A 17,626-nucleotide genomic window follows, 5' to 3' on the forward strand; every position below is an offset into this window, starting at 1 on the left:
ACTCCCCCAAGCTCAGTTGGCAAACAGCTGATAGGGTGTTTACCCCTTCATTGTAAGGATGGGGAAACGGAGACCTGGAGATATAAAGGGACTTGCGGAAATTCTTTGTACAAGGCACACTTCGGAATCTGTGCAGCCAACCTGTACCCTCAACCTCAAATAAGGAAGGCCTGAACACAGCTTCCTGAGTGCTAGATCAAGCCACCTACCCCAAGACATCCAGGCTCCTGGGAGGAGAAGCCTGGAACTCAACTTCTACATCTTCTTGTTTGAATCAAACCAGTGTTAGACCCATGATGGTCCCTATGCCCCCTTCTCAATAGCTATAGACATGGAATCAGGGGCACGTAGATGCCCATTGCTACCTCAGAATTCCAAAGGAGTTTCCTGATCTCTGACATTAGGGAGAGGCAGGCAGCCCCTTAGAACACAAATAGGGACAGGAACGAGAATATTTTGAGCATCTCCTGTGGGCTGAGCCCTGTGCTGAGCATTTTCACATCTGTCAACTCATTTATTCCTCAGCAACACTGCAATGTGGATATTTGTATCTTTAGTTTTGATAAGAAAAAAAAGGATGATTGAAGTAGCTAAGTAATTTACCCAAGGTCTCCCAAGCTAGTAATTGGCAGAGTCAGAATCCAAACACAAAGCTTTCTAGTTCTAGAACCCAAGTTCTTTCTACAAACTTAGTTGCCTTCTGGGGTGATAAATCTGGGATGTCCAGGCCAGCTCGGAGTTTCACAGTGTCAGCAAGGATGGCTGCAGTGCCCTGGAGGGAAGGGCCTTACGAAGGAGAAGGTGTTGTCTCTGCCTGCTGTGGTCTAGCTGGGTATGGAAGTGTGCCTACGAAGAGAAAGAAGACCCCTCATGCACAAGCCCACCTGTGAGTGCAAAGGATTTACAGGACAAGGGGGCCCGGATATAGAATCCTGGAAGCTGGGAGATGGGATGGAAACAGTACTAGACAGAGTGTGGACACCTGGATTCCACCCTTGGCCTTGCAACCCGCATCCTGTGGGACGTTGGGCAAGTCTCCTCCCCCTCCTCTCCCAAATGAAGGGGTTGTTCCTGAGGATCTGAAAGCCTGCTACTCAGTTCTGTGCTGTTGTGACTCCAGTGGGGGTGGAGTTAGATAGGAAAGGATCCCCAAAGGAAGTGAGTGAGGCGGGAGGGTTATGGACGCGGATGAGGGAAATCGCATTTCACACCGGGAGGGTAGTGAAGGCAAGCAAGGAAAAGAAGTCGTTGCTAGCCAGAGATGGCAAGCTCCTCTGTTCTTGAATGCTTGGTGGAGATTAGGGTTGGCACAATCTACAATGAGGAGCATCTGTGGGTTCTTTTGGGGTCTCTGACTGTTCAGGATAGACACGGCATTAACCAAGAGGCTCCTCCACCCAGAGGCTAAAGGTCCCAGAGTCCCCATCTCTGGGAGTCATTGCTGCACTGGGCTCCCTTCCTTGGCTGTGGCTTGGGAAGGACAATCCAGCAGCAAATCCTACCTGGAGAGCAGAGGAGTGGAAAAGAAGTGGTTTTACCCCAGGCCTGGGGATCCTCAGACCTCTGGGGGACCATTGGGTTCTTCCTTCCTAATTCCCATCTGTTTGCTGCTCCCATTCCCACCCTCTGCCTAGTTCAGAACCATCTGCAGCCACGGAGACAGACGGTGTCATAAGCCTGTGTGCCAGGGCCTCAATGTGACTTTGCTTCCCAGTTTACTGTAGCCTCGGACACAGTCAAGGACTTCAGCGACAATTACACTGTATCTGACTTAAAGCCCTCAGCCCCTCCTTGGTGCCTGAGACTTCCATATTCCAGGGTTCATCCCTTCTCCAAGGCTATCTAATGCCCTTAAGTCAGAGGTCAGCAAACGTTTCCTATAAAGGGACAGATAGTAAATACTTTAGGCTTTGCAGGCCATATAATCTCTGTTGCAAGTATTCAAATCTGCTGCTGTAGTGCAAACGTGCATAGACGTGTTCCAACAAAACTCTATTTATGAACACTGAAGGTTGAATTTCATATCATTTTCATGTCACAAAATAGTATTCTTTTGATTGTTTTCCAACCGTTTAAAAGTGTGAAAACCACTGTTAGCTCATGAGCTATACAAAAACAAGCAGTGGGCTGCACGTGGCCTGCATGCCATAGTTTGCCAGCCTCTGACCAGGTTGTTTGCAGCTCGTTCAGCCAAATTTAGATGGTCCAAGCCTGTCATTGATGAAAGGCTTTTCTGGCTAATCCTGATGGTTTGTCCTATCTTCCCTGGATGACAGCAGCTTTAAGTTCCTTCAAAGTAACCTTGTCCTTTCAGCTTTACTCTCTCTTCCAAAGTAGCTTGATTGGATGGAGCTGGAAATACACCCTCCTCCCTCTCCACCCAGCGTCCTGAGCAAAGTCATTTTCTTTCAACTATAAACTGGTTTCCCCAGGCCAGTACATTTCCATTCCCTCTTCCAGCCATGTGCGTCTGGGCCTTGTCAAACATCCCAGCCTCTACTGGCTGGGACAGGCCTCTTCACTCCTTTCTTTGTTCAATTCTCAACCCCAGTGCTGCCAGAGTTCCAGAGCTAATGTCTTTAGAAAAAAGGGAGGCCTTAAATGTAAGGAAAGGTGGGAAGAGGTCAGCCACAGGCAAATTCCTGGAGAAGAAGGATTTTGAGTTGGGCTTGAGACAGAGAGGGACCGGGACTGAAAGAGGGAGGCGAGAGAGGAGAGGTGTTCCAGGCAGAAGCAGGAGAGGGTGAGCTGTGGGCAGGGGACAGCAAGAGGAGAGCCCGCACGTGGAGGCCACAGGAAGCGAGAGGGTGGCGAGGCTGGGAAATCGATCTGGGTGGGACCTTTATGGATGGGTCAGTCTGCTAAACCCTGAGCACCCTGCTTCGGAGCAGCTTGAGGCTACTTAACATAATGGCAGGGGAGGAGAATCAGGGGCCTCGATCCCCAGCACTCACCTCACTTCTAACTTCAGTCCTGTATGTCTATTCCTTCATCTCTTCATCTGACAAATATTCAGTAACTCCCACCAAGAGCCAGGCATGTTTGACTTGGGGGAAAAGATCAGGGGTGGTGGTTGGGGGAAAGAAGAGGAAGAGGAAACGTTTAATCAAATAGGGGTCCTGCCCTCCATAAATGTAGGGCTGGAGGGAGAACACATGTACACACACACACACACACACATACACACCTGCAACCCAAATGAGTACTAAATGCCTCATGGGACCCTGGCTTAGCGGAAGTTTTGTGTTAAAGAAAGAATTGGAGCTAGCACTCAAAGGATGGGGGGGCATCTGGACCTGTGAAATGTGGGGGAAGGGCTGTCTGGGATGAAGTGACCGTGTGAGCAGAGGGGATGCAGTGAAAGTGGGGCTGGGGGATATGCAGACAAGAGCAAGGATCTCAGTTCGGTGAGTGTTTTCAATGAGGAGTGTTACTGGCATTACGTTTGGGACAATTTTTTGTTGCATGAGTCTGTCCCACACAAAGCAGGTCTCATAACATGCCTGCCACCTCTGCTTCCCATCACCTAATGCCAGTAGCCGCTGCCCCTTTCCACCTGCATTTTTAGACAACGCTCCCCATCCCATGGGAGCCACCAGGTAGGTATGTGAAGGCAAGCAGTAAAGTATAAAGTTGAACTAGAAAGGTAGCGAGCAGAGGGCCTCGAATGCCAGGACAAGGCATTTGCACTTTATTAACCAGGGTAGGAGTGGCTGCTGAAGATTTTTCAGGAGGAAGGGGATGAGATCTGCTTTAGAAAAATTAAGTTTGGAGCAGTGTGCAGGATGGACAGGAGGCCTAGGAAAGGTGGGGACATCAATTAGTCTCCTGCGACCATCTCACCCAGGTTATTTTCAGTCAAGGTGGGCTACTTTGTCCACAGTATTGGCAGACGGCAAAGGTTGAGGGGAGGGCCTAACTGCTCTTCCCCTGCTGATTGCTGGACCACCAGGTGATTAGAATAGCATCTGCTACACGTCAGACTTTGACAATATTCCATTGTCTCTCCCTGTCTTTCAAATCGACCCACCTGGGGATGACACAGCTCCTCCCCCTTCAGTCCACACCGGCAGAACTTTTGTAAAATGCAACAGTAAGGAAACATGGCAGGCCTTCGAGGGTCCCACCCCGCCCCTGCCCTCCATCCAGGGCCCATTGCCTTCCTAGTCAGCGACCCTCGGAGCCTGAACAAGGGAACTATTCAGCCTGACCAAAGGAGAGACACTCCCTGCTTGGCCCCCTCCCTGGCCAGGACAGGACACGGCTTTTGATCCAGGGCCCAGAGAATCCTGAGCTGATAAAAGCCCATTGTGGCAGTTCCTGGAGAAACCCAGAGGCCATCGGGGAACTCTGGGGCTAAGCAGCCAGTTAACAGCCCTTGAACATTTGTGAAAAGAATTACTTGGCGGAAGTCAAGGCAGAATGAGGCCCCTGGTCTGCCACTGGCACTGTCTGTGGCAGGGAGGCTACAGGCAAAACCAGCAGGAACTGGCCGGCCTGACGCTGGGGGGCTGACCTGGAGGCAGAAGGAACCCAGAAGCTGGGGACGGCTCCCCTCACACACCTGCGTGGGAAACCCAATCTCCTGCCATATGCAAGAAACAAACTGCTCTTTTAAAAAGGGCCTGGGGAAGAGAGGAGCCTCCTGCCCCGCCCCCCAAGGGTGTCCCGAGCAATAAACAGCAGGAAGGGAGGAAGGCCGCGGAGTGGAAGCCGGTCTGGAACCTATTTAGCAGTCATGTTCTTCCCGCTCCAGTCTTTCACGCGTTTTGTGAGTCCAGGCACCTCACCGCTCGCAGGTCTCACTACTCTTACAGCACAAAACACAAGTGGGAAGAGCTAACCTGAGATAACTGATGCCAGGGAGGTGGTGAGATGGGCTAGATGAGGCTCGCCCAGCATCAAACAGAACGAAGCTTTGGTGGGAGGTTCAGCCGAGGGTCAGGAGCCCGTCGCACACCTGTCTGTGTGCTCACAGGGGTGGGGAAGGACGAGATCACTGGCGAGAGGGCCTGGGAGGGGAGCACGGTGTGGCGCTGGGAGAACTCAGTCCCCAGCCCACTCTAAATCTGTGCATCCGCCCCCTTTCCCAGCTGACAGCCGGCCCTATCACTCTGGGAGAGGAAATGCAGAATCCAGGTCAGAGACCAGCCTGCAGAGTCCTCTTAAGAGACCACTCTCCTTGGCCAGGTGGTGAGCTGGGGACTAAACTGAGAGCAGAGGTTAAAGCAGTCAGTGTGAGTGCTCACTGCACGTTATTTCCATTTTATTCCTAAAAGGATTGAGATGGGTGACTGGCACAGCCCATTTCTCAATTGTAGGTCCGCTTTCCTTCCCCACCATTCAAAGTGCATAAACCTGCCCCCACTTCAAAGGCCAAGGCCTTTCTTCATCGAAGCAAAGCAGAATAAGCAATACAAGCCCACAACAGGCAGGGCACCCGAAGCCATCTCATGTATGTAAAAGTCTAACCAGAGTGCACCAAGGGCTTGGCACACATGTATTTTGTCAACCCCTCATTTAGGGTGTGGGCCTACAACTTTCCAGTTGGCCCCAAAAGCCATGGGGGAAGTTAACGAACCTCCACCACCCCTCACTTCCTAAGAACCCACGTAACAACAAACCTCACTTGACACCACTGATTCATTTCAGGCTGGGATGGATCTGGAACACGGCACAAAGTGTTTTCTGAAACCAAAGCATTTTCTGCCCTGCTGGAGATTCTGTCCTAGCTGGTGATACAAACGGGCACACAAAAACTGCTAGAATGCTCTGTTCTGATCCCACGGTTCCCACACACACACACAAAAAACCCGCTAAGACTGAGCTGGAAGGTCTGGGTGTCATTTATTGATAGCAGTTTACACACATTTGTTCTCTTCCCGTGGTTGTTTCCTTCAAGGCACAGGCACAGAGCCCTCTAGAAAGGGCAGTCTCCGAACAAGGGAAGCCAGGAACGCAGGATGCACACGTCTTTGGCAGGCCCATGTAGCCTCGGCCGGATGCAATCCTTCAAGCTGGAAATCCGCCGGGTATTTGAGACACCAAGGTGGGAGGTGGAGAGGAAGGCCAGAGGACTCACATCTTGGTCCAGGCCTGCTCTCTCATTACCCAAGTCCATTCCAGTTTTAGGACCCTGGGGTGGGGGTAGGGCAGCACATCAGCCCACCCACCTTCACAGGGGCAGATTCTTCAATCCGTGCTTCCGCTGACCCCACAGTTAAAGAGAACTGGCCTATGGTAAGAGACAGATCGCTTCCTCTCTGACCCTCCCCAGCACCGCTCTTCGGCTGGGTAGGTGAAGGAAGCACTGGAAAAAACCGAGGCCTGTGTCGTTGTTGTTCAGCTGCGCACGCCGCCTTCCTCAGATCATGAATAAAAGATAGGTTGGAGGCTACCAGTTTACTCAGGCTGCCCACTGACTCCGAGCTCATCACACACATGGCCCTGCCTGTCTTCTGCCAACTGCCAGTGCCTAGGCTGGAGTGCCAGCAGGCCCCAAAGACGGGAGCCAAGCTGGTCTGTGTAGGCACTTGGCAACTCTGGGTAGGGAGGTGGATTAAAAAAGGGGATGGAAATGAGAAGAGTGAAAGAGCTTCACCTGATCGAGTAATTAGAGATCTGAAGTGATTTTACTTTTATTTCCTTCACTTTAAGCCAATCATGAAGTTTCACAGTGATTTCTGGGGCAGGAGAAGGAAGGTGGTGGTGAGCATCATGGGGGCTGTGGTCCAGATGGCCCCAGGAGGTGCGGGTCTCACTGGGGCAGCTGGAGGAGCACCGACTGCCCAGTGGGCAGGTAGGTGATGTTCCGGGAGCGCGACAGCTGGTACGCGATGTCCTCCGCTGCCTCCAGCTTGCGCAGCTCGATCAGGCCGTCGCCTGCAGTGGCGAGCGAGTTGGCGATCAGCTCCGCTGCCTTGGAGTCGCCCTCCGCAGAGATGATGGCTGCCTTCTTCTGCTGCTCAGCCTACGGGGGTGGAAGCAGAGAGACCAAGAGCACACCTTGGGGTGCTGGATGGCGGCTACAGCCTCAAAAGGACCACGTTAGGCACCCTCACCGGGTCCCGAAGGAACTGTGGGACTTTACCTCCCCCTCCAGCCAGGGCCAACAAGCACTGTCCACCCAATCCTCCTCTCTCCCGTCATGCCACTGTAGGGACACATTTCTGCTGGCTATATAAATAGCTGTCTTATTTAAAAGTCCTCAATAATATTAATAGCAACCCAGTCCAGCCACATACTCCGAGGCAGGAGGACCCCAGGCCAAGGAAAGCAGGAGAGAAAGAAAGATGGAATTAATCCTCATCTTTCCCTCCAGCCCCAAGTCAAAGTGACTTTCATCAAAACCAGTGCAGCTAGGTAGGAGCCGCAGGCACGGGACGCTCTCTGAAGTTGCTCTTGGGCTAAACTGGTTCCCGACCAGGAACTGAGACACCCAGAACGAGACCTCCTGGCTTTCCCTACCCTCATCAAAAAGATGACGTCTATCTGCAATGCGTGACCTTCAGATGTACGGGAGGAGAACACAGTGTGAAGCCTCTCTGAGATTAACACACAGCTGTCCAACCGAGGTTCTGGGACTGTCCACTCAACGAATGTTTATTGGTACCTAGTATCTATCCCAGGCATGGTTTTGGACATGTTCTAGGTGCTGGAGAGAGGCAGAAAAAAGTGGAAAAAGAAAAATAAGTCTCCATCCACATGGAGTTTATATTCTCTAAAGTGAAATGTCTACCCATATACCTCTCTTTTGCCTGACTCTAAGGACTAAGGTGTCTTGGATTGGGAATAAAAATCCAAGAGAATTAGTGGTGGGGAGAAGGGAATACATGAAATAAATACACCTTTGCAAAGACCCAAAGACCAGGCCCTATGCAACTATACTGCGTCCCAGCACACTCTGACACATCTGGATGGATTTAGTGCTTGAAAAAAATCCAGTGATGATAGTGCACCTGGTGCCACGTTTGATCCCTTTTGCTGTCAGCCTTCACTGTGTAACCACAGTTAAAAATGACTTCTCAGTGAAGCTGAAAATATTCCAGAAGAAACTTTTATTTGTGGGAGAGTGTTTATGATCTTAGGGACGTGGGAAAAAAATTACCCTTCAGTGATTTAAGAACATAACTTCACATATCCCTGACTAGACCCCGAAGACTCTGGAACCAATTGCAGGAGTACAGTCCCTTCAATCCCCTTCCGATGATCCCGGAAGAGATGACAGATGATGAATTTCCAGGCCACCCAGCAAACAGGGAGGCTGAGCACAGGGGAAAGGGGAGAGAGGCTCCTGCCATCTGCTTGAGTGCTCACCTTTTCCACCACAAATCTGGCCCTCTCTGCTTCCTGCTGAGCCACCTGTTTGGCTTCCACCGCTTCTGTGAACTCCTTCCCGAAGGTCAGATGCGTCTAAGGGGAGAGAGCGAGCACGAGATGAGGCAGAGTAATGGCTTAGACAGCGCTGCTGCAGGGCCCCCACGGCTGCTGGAGGAAGAGGCCATGAATGGCTCTAGCAGCTGGAGACAATGTGAGGCCAGAACGCCCTTCCACCTCCACATCTGTGCCCAAACTGAGTTCACACCCCAGAATCCTCGGCTGCCCAAAGTGCTCCTGTACCTCATTCTGGCACCCTCAGGTAGAAAACCGCCCACGGGCACCAGAAGGTATCTACTCGATTGACCACCTCCCTAGGGGAGGAGACCTGTGGGTTCCAGGACCCCCACCACTGACTAGTGCTCTTCCAAGGTCCTTTGATGGCCTGCTTGAAGCCCCCAGAGAAGCCAGATGGAAAACTGAGCCCCTGAGAGTGAGGGATGCAGCTGGTTCTCAGGGATTCAAGAGTGTGATGCTCTCTGCTTATGACTTAACCAGTCCACTGCTTTCTCACAGCATCTCCACCACAAAACAGGAAGAGGACGAGAGAGACGATTTCCAAATCATGCTTTTGCAAATCATGGTATTCCCTATGTGTGAGTGCTTCTGATAAAGGGTTTAAAAGAAAGAGAAGGCAGGTAAAGATATTGTTTCGGGTGAAGATTTAAAATTCTGATTATGCATAGGTCTTCCCTGACAACATGAGTGACCGAGACTTCACTGAAGTGACTATCCGTAATGACAGTGCAAACAATGGGAACAGATCTCAGCACTACTAATGCCTAGTCTAGTTTATCTATCTATACTTTTTATTAAAAGGGAAGAATAAAGGGGATAATAGCATTGGTTTTGCTATCAAATTCTACTTGTTTCATTTCCTCCACTACCCTCCCAACCTCTGCTTTAAAGAAAGAAAATAAGCAGCTCAAAACTTCTCCTGAAGAGTAAATCCCAGTCCAATGTCTTCCAGAATTTGTAACACTCCTAACTGTTAAACTGCAGCTGTTCTACCTCGCCTGCTCCATTTCTGGACTCTTGTTCAAAGTTTGGGAAAGAAAATACAATCCTGAGCAATGAAAATGAAATGCGTAATTAAGGAATAAAATTTCTTTCTAAAAGGGGCAGCTGAGGGCAGCAAATTCCCCATGAAACCTAATTTTCTTCTCACACCTCTTAGATATGGTTTCTTGTGGTCAACCTGCATTTCCCCAGAATGGAGTATGTGGTTAAAGTCTAGCAAAATGCCAAGCTTCTCCTTAGGTTTTTACCTAGTGTGTTCTCACGGCCACAGTGTTTAGTTTAACACTAAGTGGGAGAGCCTGAGGAACCACTCTGGTCCAAGGAGCCAAATGGCTGCAGCCTGGCGTCTTGCCAGTAGAGGGAGCCCACGAGCCCTTCCACGGCTGGAAGGCAGTTGCTACAAGTGGAGCAGTGCCCTGGGGTGAGCGCAGGGTATGTAGAGTGTTACTGTTTAAACAGCTGCACAGATGCTGAGGGGGAAGCTGTGCCTTTCCCCAGCGACACACAGGAGAACGGAACGGGAAACACTCTACCTCACTACCCGAACAAATCACTCCAAATGATTTTTCCCAGAGAATCAGAAACACGACCCCTTCCCCTCACCCTCCTCGATCTGAAATGCTATCCTGCCTGTATTGCTTTCTGTCTGCATTGCGGCATTCAGTGTCATATAAATACACAGACCACACAGTCTCAAGAGGATAGCTTATGCCTCAGAGATGCCCCCTGCCTCCCATACCAGGCTTTGGGAAACAGAACCATTCACTGACACTCTATCACCTTTCATGGGGAGGCCCCAGAGCTCACTTCACTGCGCTTTAGACCCTAGGTGTTAGGAAATTCCCTGGGGTCAGGCTGGGAGGTATGTGCTAGGGAGAAGACTATCCAAGCTGTTCTCTAGTCTCTACCGGGCAATTTCTGCTTGTGTCAAACAGGGTTAACACAACATCACTTCCTGGGGAGCTCGGGGGAACATTCAGTTTGGGGAAGGTGAAAAACCTAGTGGTTAGGGCCAAAAATTAAAAGAAGAATGTCTGTGGCACAGGGGAGGTAAAACAACCTTCTTCTGAAAACAAACCCAAGGAGACTGCCACATGCCACCAAGAAGGTTCCATGTTTTCAAGCCTTCATTGAGGAAGGTGGAAGGTAGGACCTCACAGTGTCTACCTAGATACCCTCCCCTGCAGGCACCCCAAGACCCTTACCAAGGATACGTCGTCCAGGATGAGCCCAAAGGTTGCTGCTCGCTCCGTGAGGTCATCGCTCACCTGTCTGGAGACCAGCTCTCTCTGGGTGATCAGTTCTCCAGCATCAAAGCGAGCCTGGTTCCAAGGGAGGGCAGAGGAGCCGGTCAGGATAATGAGGAAGCAGAGCCCCAACCAGTCACCGTCAAGCTCTTCCTGCCACCTAGCGACCCCTTGGGGGCTGGGCTCGAGGCTCGAGGCTGAGGCCCTGTTCACTCACCACCACGGACTTGAGGATCTCTGTGGTGATGGACGGCAGCACGCGCTCGTCGTAGTCCTCTCCGATGCTGGTGAAGATGCGGGGAAGCTGGCTAGCAACCGGCCGGAAGAGGATGCGCAAGGTGATGTTGACATTCTGTAAATCTTAGGGTAGGGGAGAAGTGCTGGAGTTAAAAATGAAAGCCAAGGTGGCCTTCTATGACCTCTCCTACCCCAAATCTGCTAAAATTTATAAGTAAAGTTGCTGCTTATCAGATCCCAGAGGGTGAGGAGCACCTGTGCGTGGTCTCCTTGGTAGAGAACCCAGCACAGCATCAGCGTTAAAAACTTCTCAAAGGGGGCTTCCCTGGTGGCGCAGCGGTTGAGAATCTGCCTGCCAGTGCAGGGGACACGGGTTTGAGCCCTGGTCTGGGAAGATCCCACATGCCACAGAGCAACTGGGCCCGTGAGCCACAATTACTGAGCCTGCGCATCTGGAGCCTGTGCTCCGCAACGAGGCTGTGATAGTGAGGGGCCCGCGCACCGCAATGAAGAGTGGCCCCCGCTTGCCGCAACTGGAGAAAGCCCTCCCACAGAAACGAAGACCCAACACAGCAAAAATAAATAAATAAATAAAAATTAAGAAATGTCGTAAGAAAGGTTTAATTAAAAAAAAAAAAAAAGAAAAAAAAACTTCTCAAAGGATTCTGGGGATGACAGCTTTTCAGTGTGTCCTGAATGCCCTCTGATATAAGCAAATTCAGATTGTATGTCTAATAGGTGCCATGGAAATGCCTGGAACACTGAATATTTTAAGAAAACAGATAGGCCAATGCCAAGAATTCTAGCGTAAGGCCTCTGCAAGGCCCAGTGAATGTGGCCCAAGGTAGGAGAGTGCCTCAGAGAAGTGACCGTGGGTCCAGCAGACTAGCAGTCTAAGTCCTGGCTGCAGCCTCAACTCTGCTGTTTACTAATTACGCGGGCTCACTAAGCCTTAGCCTATCTCAGCTTATTTCCTCACATATAAGAATGGGGATGGGGACTTCCCTGGTGGCACAGTGGTTGGGGGTCCGCCTGCCAGTGCAGGGGGCATGGGTTCCGTCCCTGGTCCAGGAGGATCCCACATGCCGTGGAGCGGCTGGGCCCGTGTGCCACGGCTGCTGGACCTGTGCTCTGGAGCCCACGGGGCCACAGCTGCTGGGCCTGCGTGCCACGACTGCTGAAGCCCGTGCGCCTACCCCGTGCTCCGCGACGGGAGGGGCCGCCGCAGGGAGGGGCCCGTGTGCCGCGATGGGGGGTGGTCCCTGCTCGCCGCAGCTGGAGAGAGCCTGCACACAGCGGCGGGGACCCAACACAGCCAAAAGTAAATAAAAAATAAATTTATTAAAAAAAAAAAAAGAACGGGGATGATTTCATCTGCCTCCCAGGCATGTTAGGAGAAACCGAAGGAGGAAACAGATATAAAAGCACTCTGTCAAATGCGCAACAGATGTAAGGGGTTATCAGACTCATCTAGAGGCCGCTTCTCATTACTTGGCCGTCAAAGGACCCAGAGAGGGAAGTACAACTTCCCCTGACAATGCAGTCCTGCTTGGAGCTAAGGCACTGTCACAGCCTGCGTGCAGTCATCAACAATATGGACCAAACGCCCATGAGATGAGTTCTGAACCAGGCACCAGAGTGGGAAATGGTTATACGTCCGTCCCTGATCTCTGCAAGTTCCTATCAAGTTTTGAAGATAGGTGTATAATGTATCCTTAGAACAACTGCAAAACAGTAGAGAAAGAAATCCCAAAAAGGTGGAAAGTTCAGAACTAGGCCTTTAAGTTAAAATATGATGTTTCTTGATTAACACCACCCCACCGCTGATTTCCTCTGATGTAGTAGGCAGGCCAGACCCTTTACAGGAGGCTCCTCCTCTCCCTGGCCAGGAGCGACAGGACAGATTAGTCAACACCAATGTACCCTTTCCCCTCCTCTGCCCGACGCACTTCTCATTCTAAAGCGCCAGTGCAGACGCACATCCCTCACAGGAGCTCTCTTCTCTGCTTCCCCTCCACGCTGTAGTCACCACGCCCCACTCTAATGCCTGTCCACATGGCTATCTCCTTAGCTAGATCGAGCTCCTAAAGGCTCCCGCTTTAGTCAGCTTTGAGCTGCCCCACCCTCTGACCCAGCACAAAGCCTGGCACTATCACAGAAAGCAAACATCTGCTGGGACAGCAACATCCACCAACCCTCTCCTCCTGCTGCACCGAAACGTCACGGCCAAGGCAGCATCTGCCACTCCATTTACTGCCTGTGCACCTCTATGTGTACGATGAGGGGAGAACCATGAGAGCAATTCATTTTAGGCTCCAACTGGGAAGCCAGTGGCGTGTCAGACCAGATTGCTCTCAGGGATGTGGGCCTTGGCCTGTGAGATAACAATGTGAGGGCAGCACTGCTGGAAACAGAGGCCTTGGAAAGCAAGGCAAAGGGTAAGTCAGCTGTGAAGGCAAACAGAACGGCTGGAGATCGGTTTACAGTCACCCTGGGGAACAAGAACTGATGGGAAGGGTCAACCGAGGGAGCAAAGGCACATTTAGATTTCTTTAAAATTGGATTGTTATGTAACTCTTGAAATATATCTTTGTTCATTTCTCTAAATTTGTACAACCGTGTGTGTATTTTAAGTATATAGGCATACCTCATTTTCCTGAGCTTCACAGACACTGCATTTTTTACAAATTGAAGGTTTGGGGCAACCCTGTGTCAAACAAGTCTATTGGCACCGTTTTTCTAACAGCACCTGCTCACTTCATGTCTCTGTCACATTTTGGTAATTCTTGCAATATTTCAAACTTTCCCAATATTATTATATTTGTTATGGTGATCTGATGATGGTTAGCATTTTTTAGCCATAAAGTATTTTTTAATTAAGGTATTGTATATATATTGTTTCTTTAGAGATAAAGCTATTGCACCCATAACGGGCTACAGTAAACTTCTATATGCACTGGGAAACCAAAATATTCGTGTGACTCGCTTTATCACAATATGTGCTTTGTTGTGGTGGTCTGGAACTGAACTCACAACATCTCTGAGGTATGCCTGTATATTTCTTTCTCTGTAGCCACATAAAACTCTTCACGGAAAATATCCCAGGAATTCATATTACGAGAAGTTCAACACGTTCGGGATCCCACAGCAGCCCTTCCACTCTCTACTTTACCTGACCCACAGACAAGACTCACCTTTGCTACCAGTGATTACTGGCACGTTACGTGGTCGAGAGCGGCAGTCAAAGATAATTGGTTTCTGTACCCAAGGGATGAGGAAGTGAGTCCCTTCTCCTACGACAATGTCCTGCACTCCACGGAACCGGTCAAAGATGACAGCTCTGTGCCCAGCATCCACTAGGAATGAAGGATAATGATGGGTCAGAAAAATCCCCTCACCCTTTAACCAAAAGGATCATGGTTTTGAAAGATCCCTGGTGCTTTCCATTCATTTATTAAGTCTCCCCTCTCCTGCTCTTTCTTCCTACACTTCTGGTCTCTAGAGGCCTCTAAACAGCTACAAAACTAAGCAGTCATTTCCCATCCCACATGTCCTGCCAAGGACTTCGGTAATAGGCTCTATTCCTCAGCAGCCTTTCTCCTTGAAACAACTGGCTGCTGATTTTCTGATTAACCACCTCCCAAAACTTCTAAAACTCACCAAGGTCTTCACTGTTACCACAGTCCATCCTGGTTCCAATTTAACCCAGTGTTTCCGGAAGCAGCATCCTCCCTATGGCAATCCTAAAATTTGGAAGGCCCCACTTTTTCTTTCCGATAGCTTGGTTTCTCTAAGGTTTGAAGGGGTTATAGAGCTGTCTTGCTGATTCAGAAAGAAATTAGTAATGGTGACTACTGTTTAGCTATGCAGGGTGGCCAAAAAGATCAGAGTATAAAGCTGTGCCTAGAAGGAGAGCAGGCTCTTCTTTCTTTTTTTTTTTTTTAAATAAATTTATTTATTTTATTTTTATTCATTTTATTTTTGGCTGCGTTGCATCTTTGCCGCGCGCGGGCTTTCTCTAGTTGCGGTGAGCGGGGGCTACTCTTCGTTGTGGTGCGCGGGCTTCTCACTGCGGTGGCTTTTCTTGTTGTGGAGCACAGGCTCTAGGCGCGTGGGCTTCAGTAGTTGTGGCACATGGGCTCCGTAACTGTGGCTCACGGGCTCTAGAGCACAGGCTCAGTAGTTGTGGCACATGGGCTTAGCTGCTCCGCGGCATGTGGGATCTTCCTGGGCCAGGGATCGAACCTGTGTCTCCTCCATTGGCAGGCGGATTCTTAACCACTGTGCCACCAGGGAAGCCCAAGAGCAGGCTTTTCTGACCAGCCGCTTTCTGTCTCTGCCTTTCTGCACATTACAGTTGGCCCAAACACCTTCACTCTGAAAGTAATCCTCCTCTTGTCAGGGTCACACATGAGGTGGGTCAATCTACTGCTACTTTCCAACAGTGAAAGTTGGAGAATATCAGAGGTGGAGGGGGTCTCAGACATAAACCAGTTCAATCCTGTGGCTTGACCAATGAGAAAGCTGAGGCCTGGGGAGGGGAAAGTGAATTGCCTAAGGTCACACAGAAAAGTGGAAAAGCCAGCTTAAACATCCAGCACACTGTTAAAAGCTGGGCAGTGCATCTCAAAGATATTTTCTCTGGAAAGACTCAACCACAGCAGAGCAAAAGCTCCTGCTCAGGACAAGGTCACCAAAGGGCTAAAGCCCTTGCTGAGTTATTCCACACACAGGCAGAAGAGAACAAACGAGCTCTCCATTTCAGCTGGCCAGCGAAATCCTGGCACTCTGCTGCAGCATCACTTTAAATTCACAAGAGCAGGTGGAAACGTCCAACTGGGCTGGGAGGCTCTTGGTGAATAAAGGCTCTGAGAGAACCTACGGCTACAAGGACAGAGGCCCTGAGAACAATGAAACCATATGGTGCAGGATGGCAGTAGGTGAGCCCTCTTGGTCACAAACACATTCACGGACAGCGGCTGCCAACAGGAGTGTCACACAGGCTATGAAGACCAATAGACATCCTCTGGCAAAGGGCAGTGACCCACCACCCCTCAGTGCCTCACCATTATACAAGGCAGAGTTCACCACGCCTCCTGCAACGGCTAAGGCCAGGCCAAACTTGCCAATGGACTCAAACACTTTGGCAGCCATGTCTCCTTCTGCTGGGCCTGCTCACACCTAAAGGGGTAAAAACAAAACAAACAAAACAATTCAATCCCCAAATCCTCAGCGTAAAGCCCTCTCTGAGGCATCACATGTACCTGTCAAGTTGGCTATTTCTTTCCCCACTCTTGAGAGCTCTAAATTATCGACTGAAAGACATTTCATAAATAACACTCTGCAGCTTGTGTAAGTGTGTACTCAATTCCTCTGCGCTTCTTTCTTCTTTCTCTACTACTTAAGAAAAGGGGTCTGGGGTACTTGGTTCAAAATGGGAAGGAGGCATGGGCTTGATACCCATAGAGGACTTAGCACCACACCAAACACCCTCCCATTTCCTGGACAGTCAGGCCCCAGGAGAGAGGCTGCATGGCTGGTTCTGTGCAATTCTGGTTCAGCAAAGAATGTGATTCCAAAAACAAAATAACAATAATAGCTGACCTTTATACTAGGCAGTCTTCTAAGCCATTTCCATATTTAATCCTCACACCAACCCGTATGAAGTAGATAACTACAGATGAGGAAACTGAGGCACACAGAGGGGTTAAGTTACACCAGGAGCCTAAGATCACGCAGCTATGAGGGGGGCAACCAGGATTAGAACCTAGAGGTCTAATTCTAGACGGCTCATCTTAACTCCTCACCACGCGGCTTCTCAACATCAGGTATTAAGAACGACCTGTTATTATAGAAGCAGGTGCTACACGACGTTCTGGGGCCAACATATCACGAGAACCAATCGGGCCAGAAAGGCCCTAAACAGCTGCACCCCGAGGGAGAGCCCTGGAACGGGATGGGGTAGGGGGGCTGAGGCGGGGTGGGCGGGAGCACGGCTGACCTCACTAGAATCTACTCCAGCACTTAACTTTGTCTTGCTCCGCCCCATCGCCGTCGTCCACTTCAGCCTCCCTCCCTCCTCCCCAGACCTCAACGTCTCTACCTTCATCTCTCCCCGTGCACTTAAATCTTTCCTGAGACCAGGATGCCCAGTCCCGACCCCTCAGCTTTTCCATTCCTAAGAGCTTCTAGATTATTCCTCACTCTGCCCCCATACACACCTACCTCACTCTACGCAACCCCTGGCTCCTCCCGTGCTGACCCCCTTTCCCCTCCGACACGAGGCGGACCCACGCATGGACCCCGCCCGCCCAAACCTGGGGCTAATGGGAGTGCAGAGGGGAACTGCGGAGACGCCAGGACGCGGGCCGCACCCGATCCCCTCCATTCTCACCTGCTCCCACTCTGACCTCCACATGAATTCCCCAGACAAACATACTGCGCGTGCGCTGGGCAGCTCCTCCTCTTCCCCGCCTTCCTTCCAAGATCCGTGCCTTCGATTGGTGGGGATGAGCGCTATGCATTCTGGGAAGGGTGGCTCGCAGCCTTACCCTAGTTCCCGGGCTCTTCGCAGATGAACTACAATTTCCAAAAAGCCATGCAGCGGCTGGCCCGCGCTGAAAAACCTTTCTCTTTGGTGGTACTAAAGGCCCAGAGGTTGCCGCAAAGCCTTTTGGGTGCTGTAGTTTCTTGAGGGATAAATGCACGTGCCTGTCCTGAACAGATCTGGACCCTGCTAGAAGGTG

The 17,626-nt window shown here is 50.6% G+C and overlaps 1 protein-coding gene across 2 annotated transcripts; it reads right to left on the bottom strand.

The window, feature by feature from the left end:
- Window positions 1-5,828: 5,828 nt before the first annotated feature.
- Window positions 5,829-17,352, bottom strand: PHB1 (prohibitin 1). Of its 2 annotated transcripts, none has more exons than XM_007176411.3 (7): window positions 17,275-17,352; window positions 15,947-16,061; window positions 14,075-14,236; window positions 10,861-11,003; window positions 10,602-10,718; window positions 8,317-8,412; window positions 5,829-6,970 (listed from the first exon to the last, which is right to left on the bottom strand). In XM_007176411.3, exons 2-7 carry the CDS (start codon window positions 16,032-16,034, stop codon window positions 6,758-6,760), a joined length of 819 nt encoding a protein of 272 aa, XP_007176473.2. In that variant the 5' UTR covers window positions 16,035-16,061; window positions 17,275-17,352; the 3' UTR covers window positions 5,829-6,757. The 2 variants fall into 2 exon arrangements, with proteins under 2 accessions (XP_007176473.2, XP_007176474.2); XM_007176412.2 differs by lacking the exon at window positions 17,275-17,352 and adding an exon at window positions 17,198-17,219.
- Between the last annotated feature and the right edge of the window lie 274 nt (window positions 17,353-17,626).

Source organism: Balaenoptera acutorostrata, chromosome 20, assembly GCF_949987535.1.
Source record: "Balaenoptera acutorostrata chromosome 20, mBalAcu1.1, whole genome shotgun sequence".
Lineage (NCBI taxonomy): Eukaryota > Metazoa > Chordata > Mammalia > Artiodactyla > Balaenopteridae > Balaenoptera > Balaenoptera acutorostrata.

Excerpts from the sequence above, each read along its gene's own strand:
- PHB1 (XM_007176411.3), bottom strand. The coding sequence starts at position 16,034 with ATGGCTGCCAAAGTGTTTGAGTCCATTGGCAAGTTTGGCCTGGCCTTA. Across the intron at positions 10,719-10,860 it reads AGATCCTCAAGTCCGTGGTG|GCTCGCTTTGATGCTGGAGA; the intron begins GTGAGTGAACAG and ends CCTTGGAACCAG. Across the intron at positions 8,413-10,601 it reads TCCTGGACGACGTATCCTTG|ACGCATCTGACCTTCGGGAA; the intron begins GTAAGGGTCTTG and ends CTCTCCCCTTAG.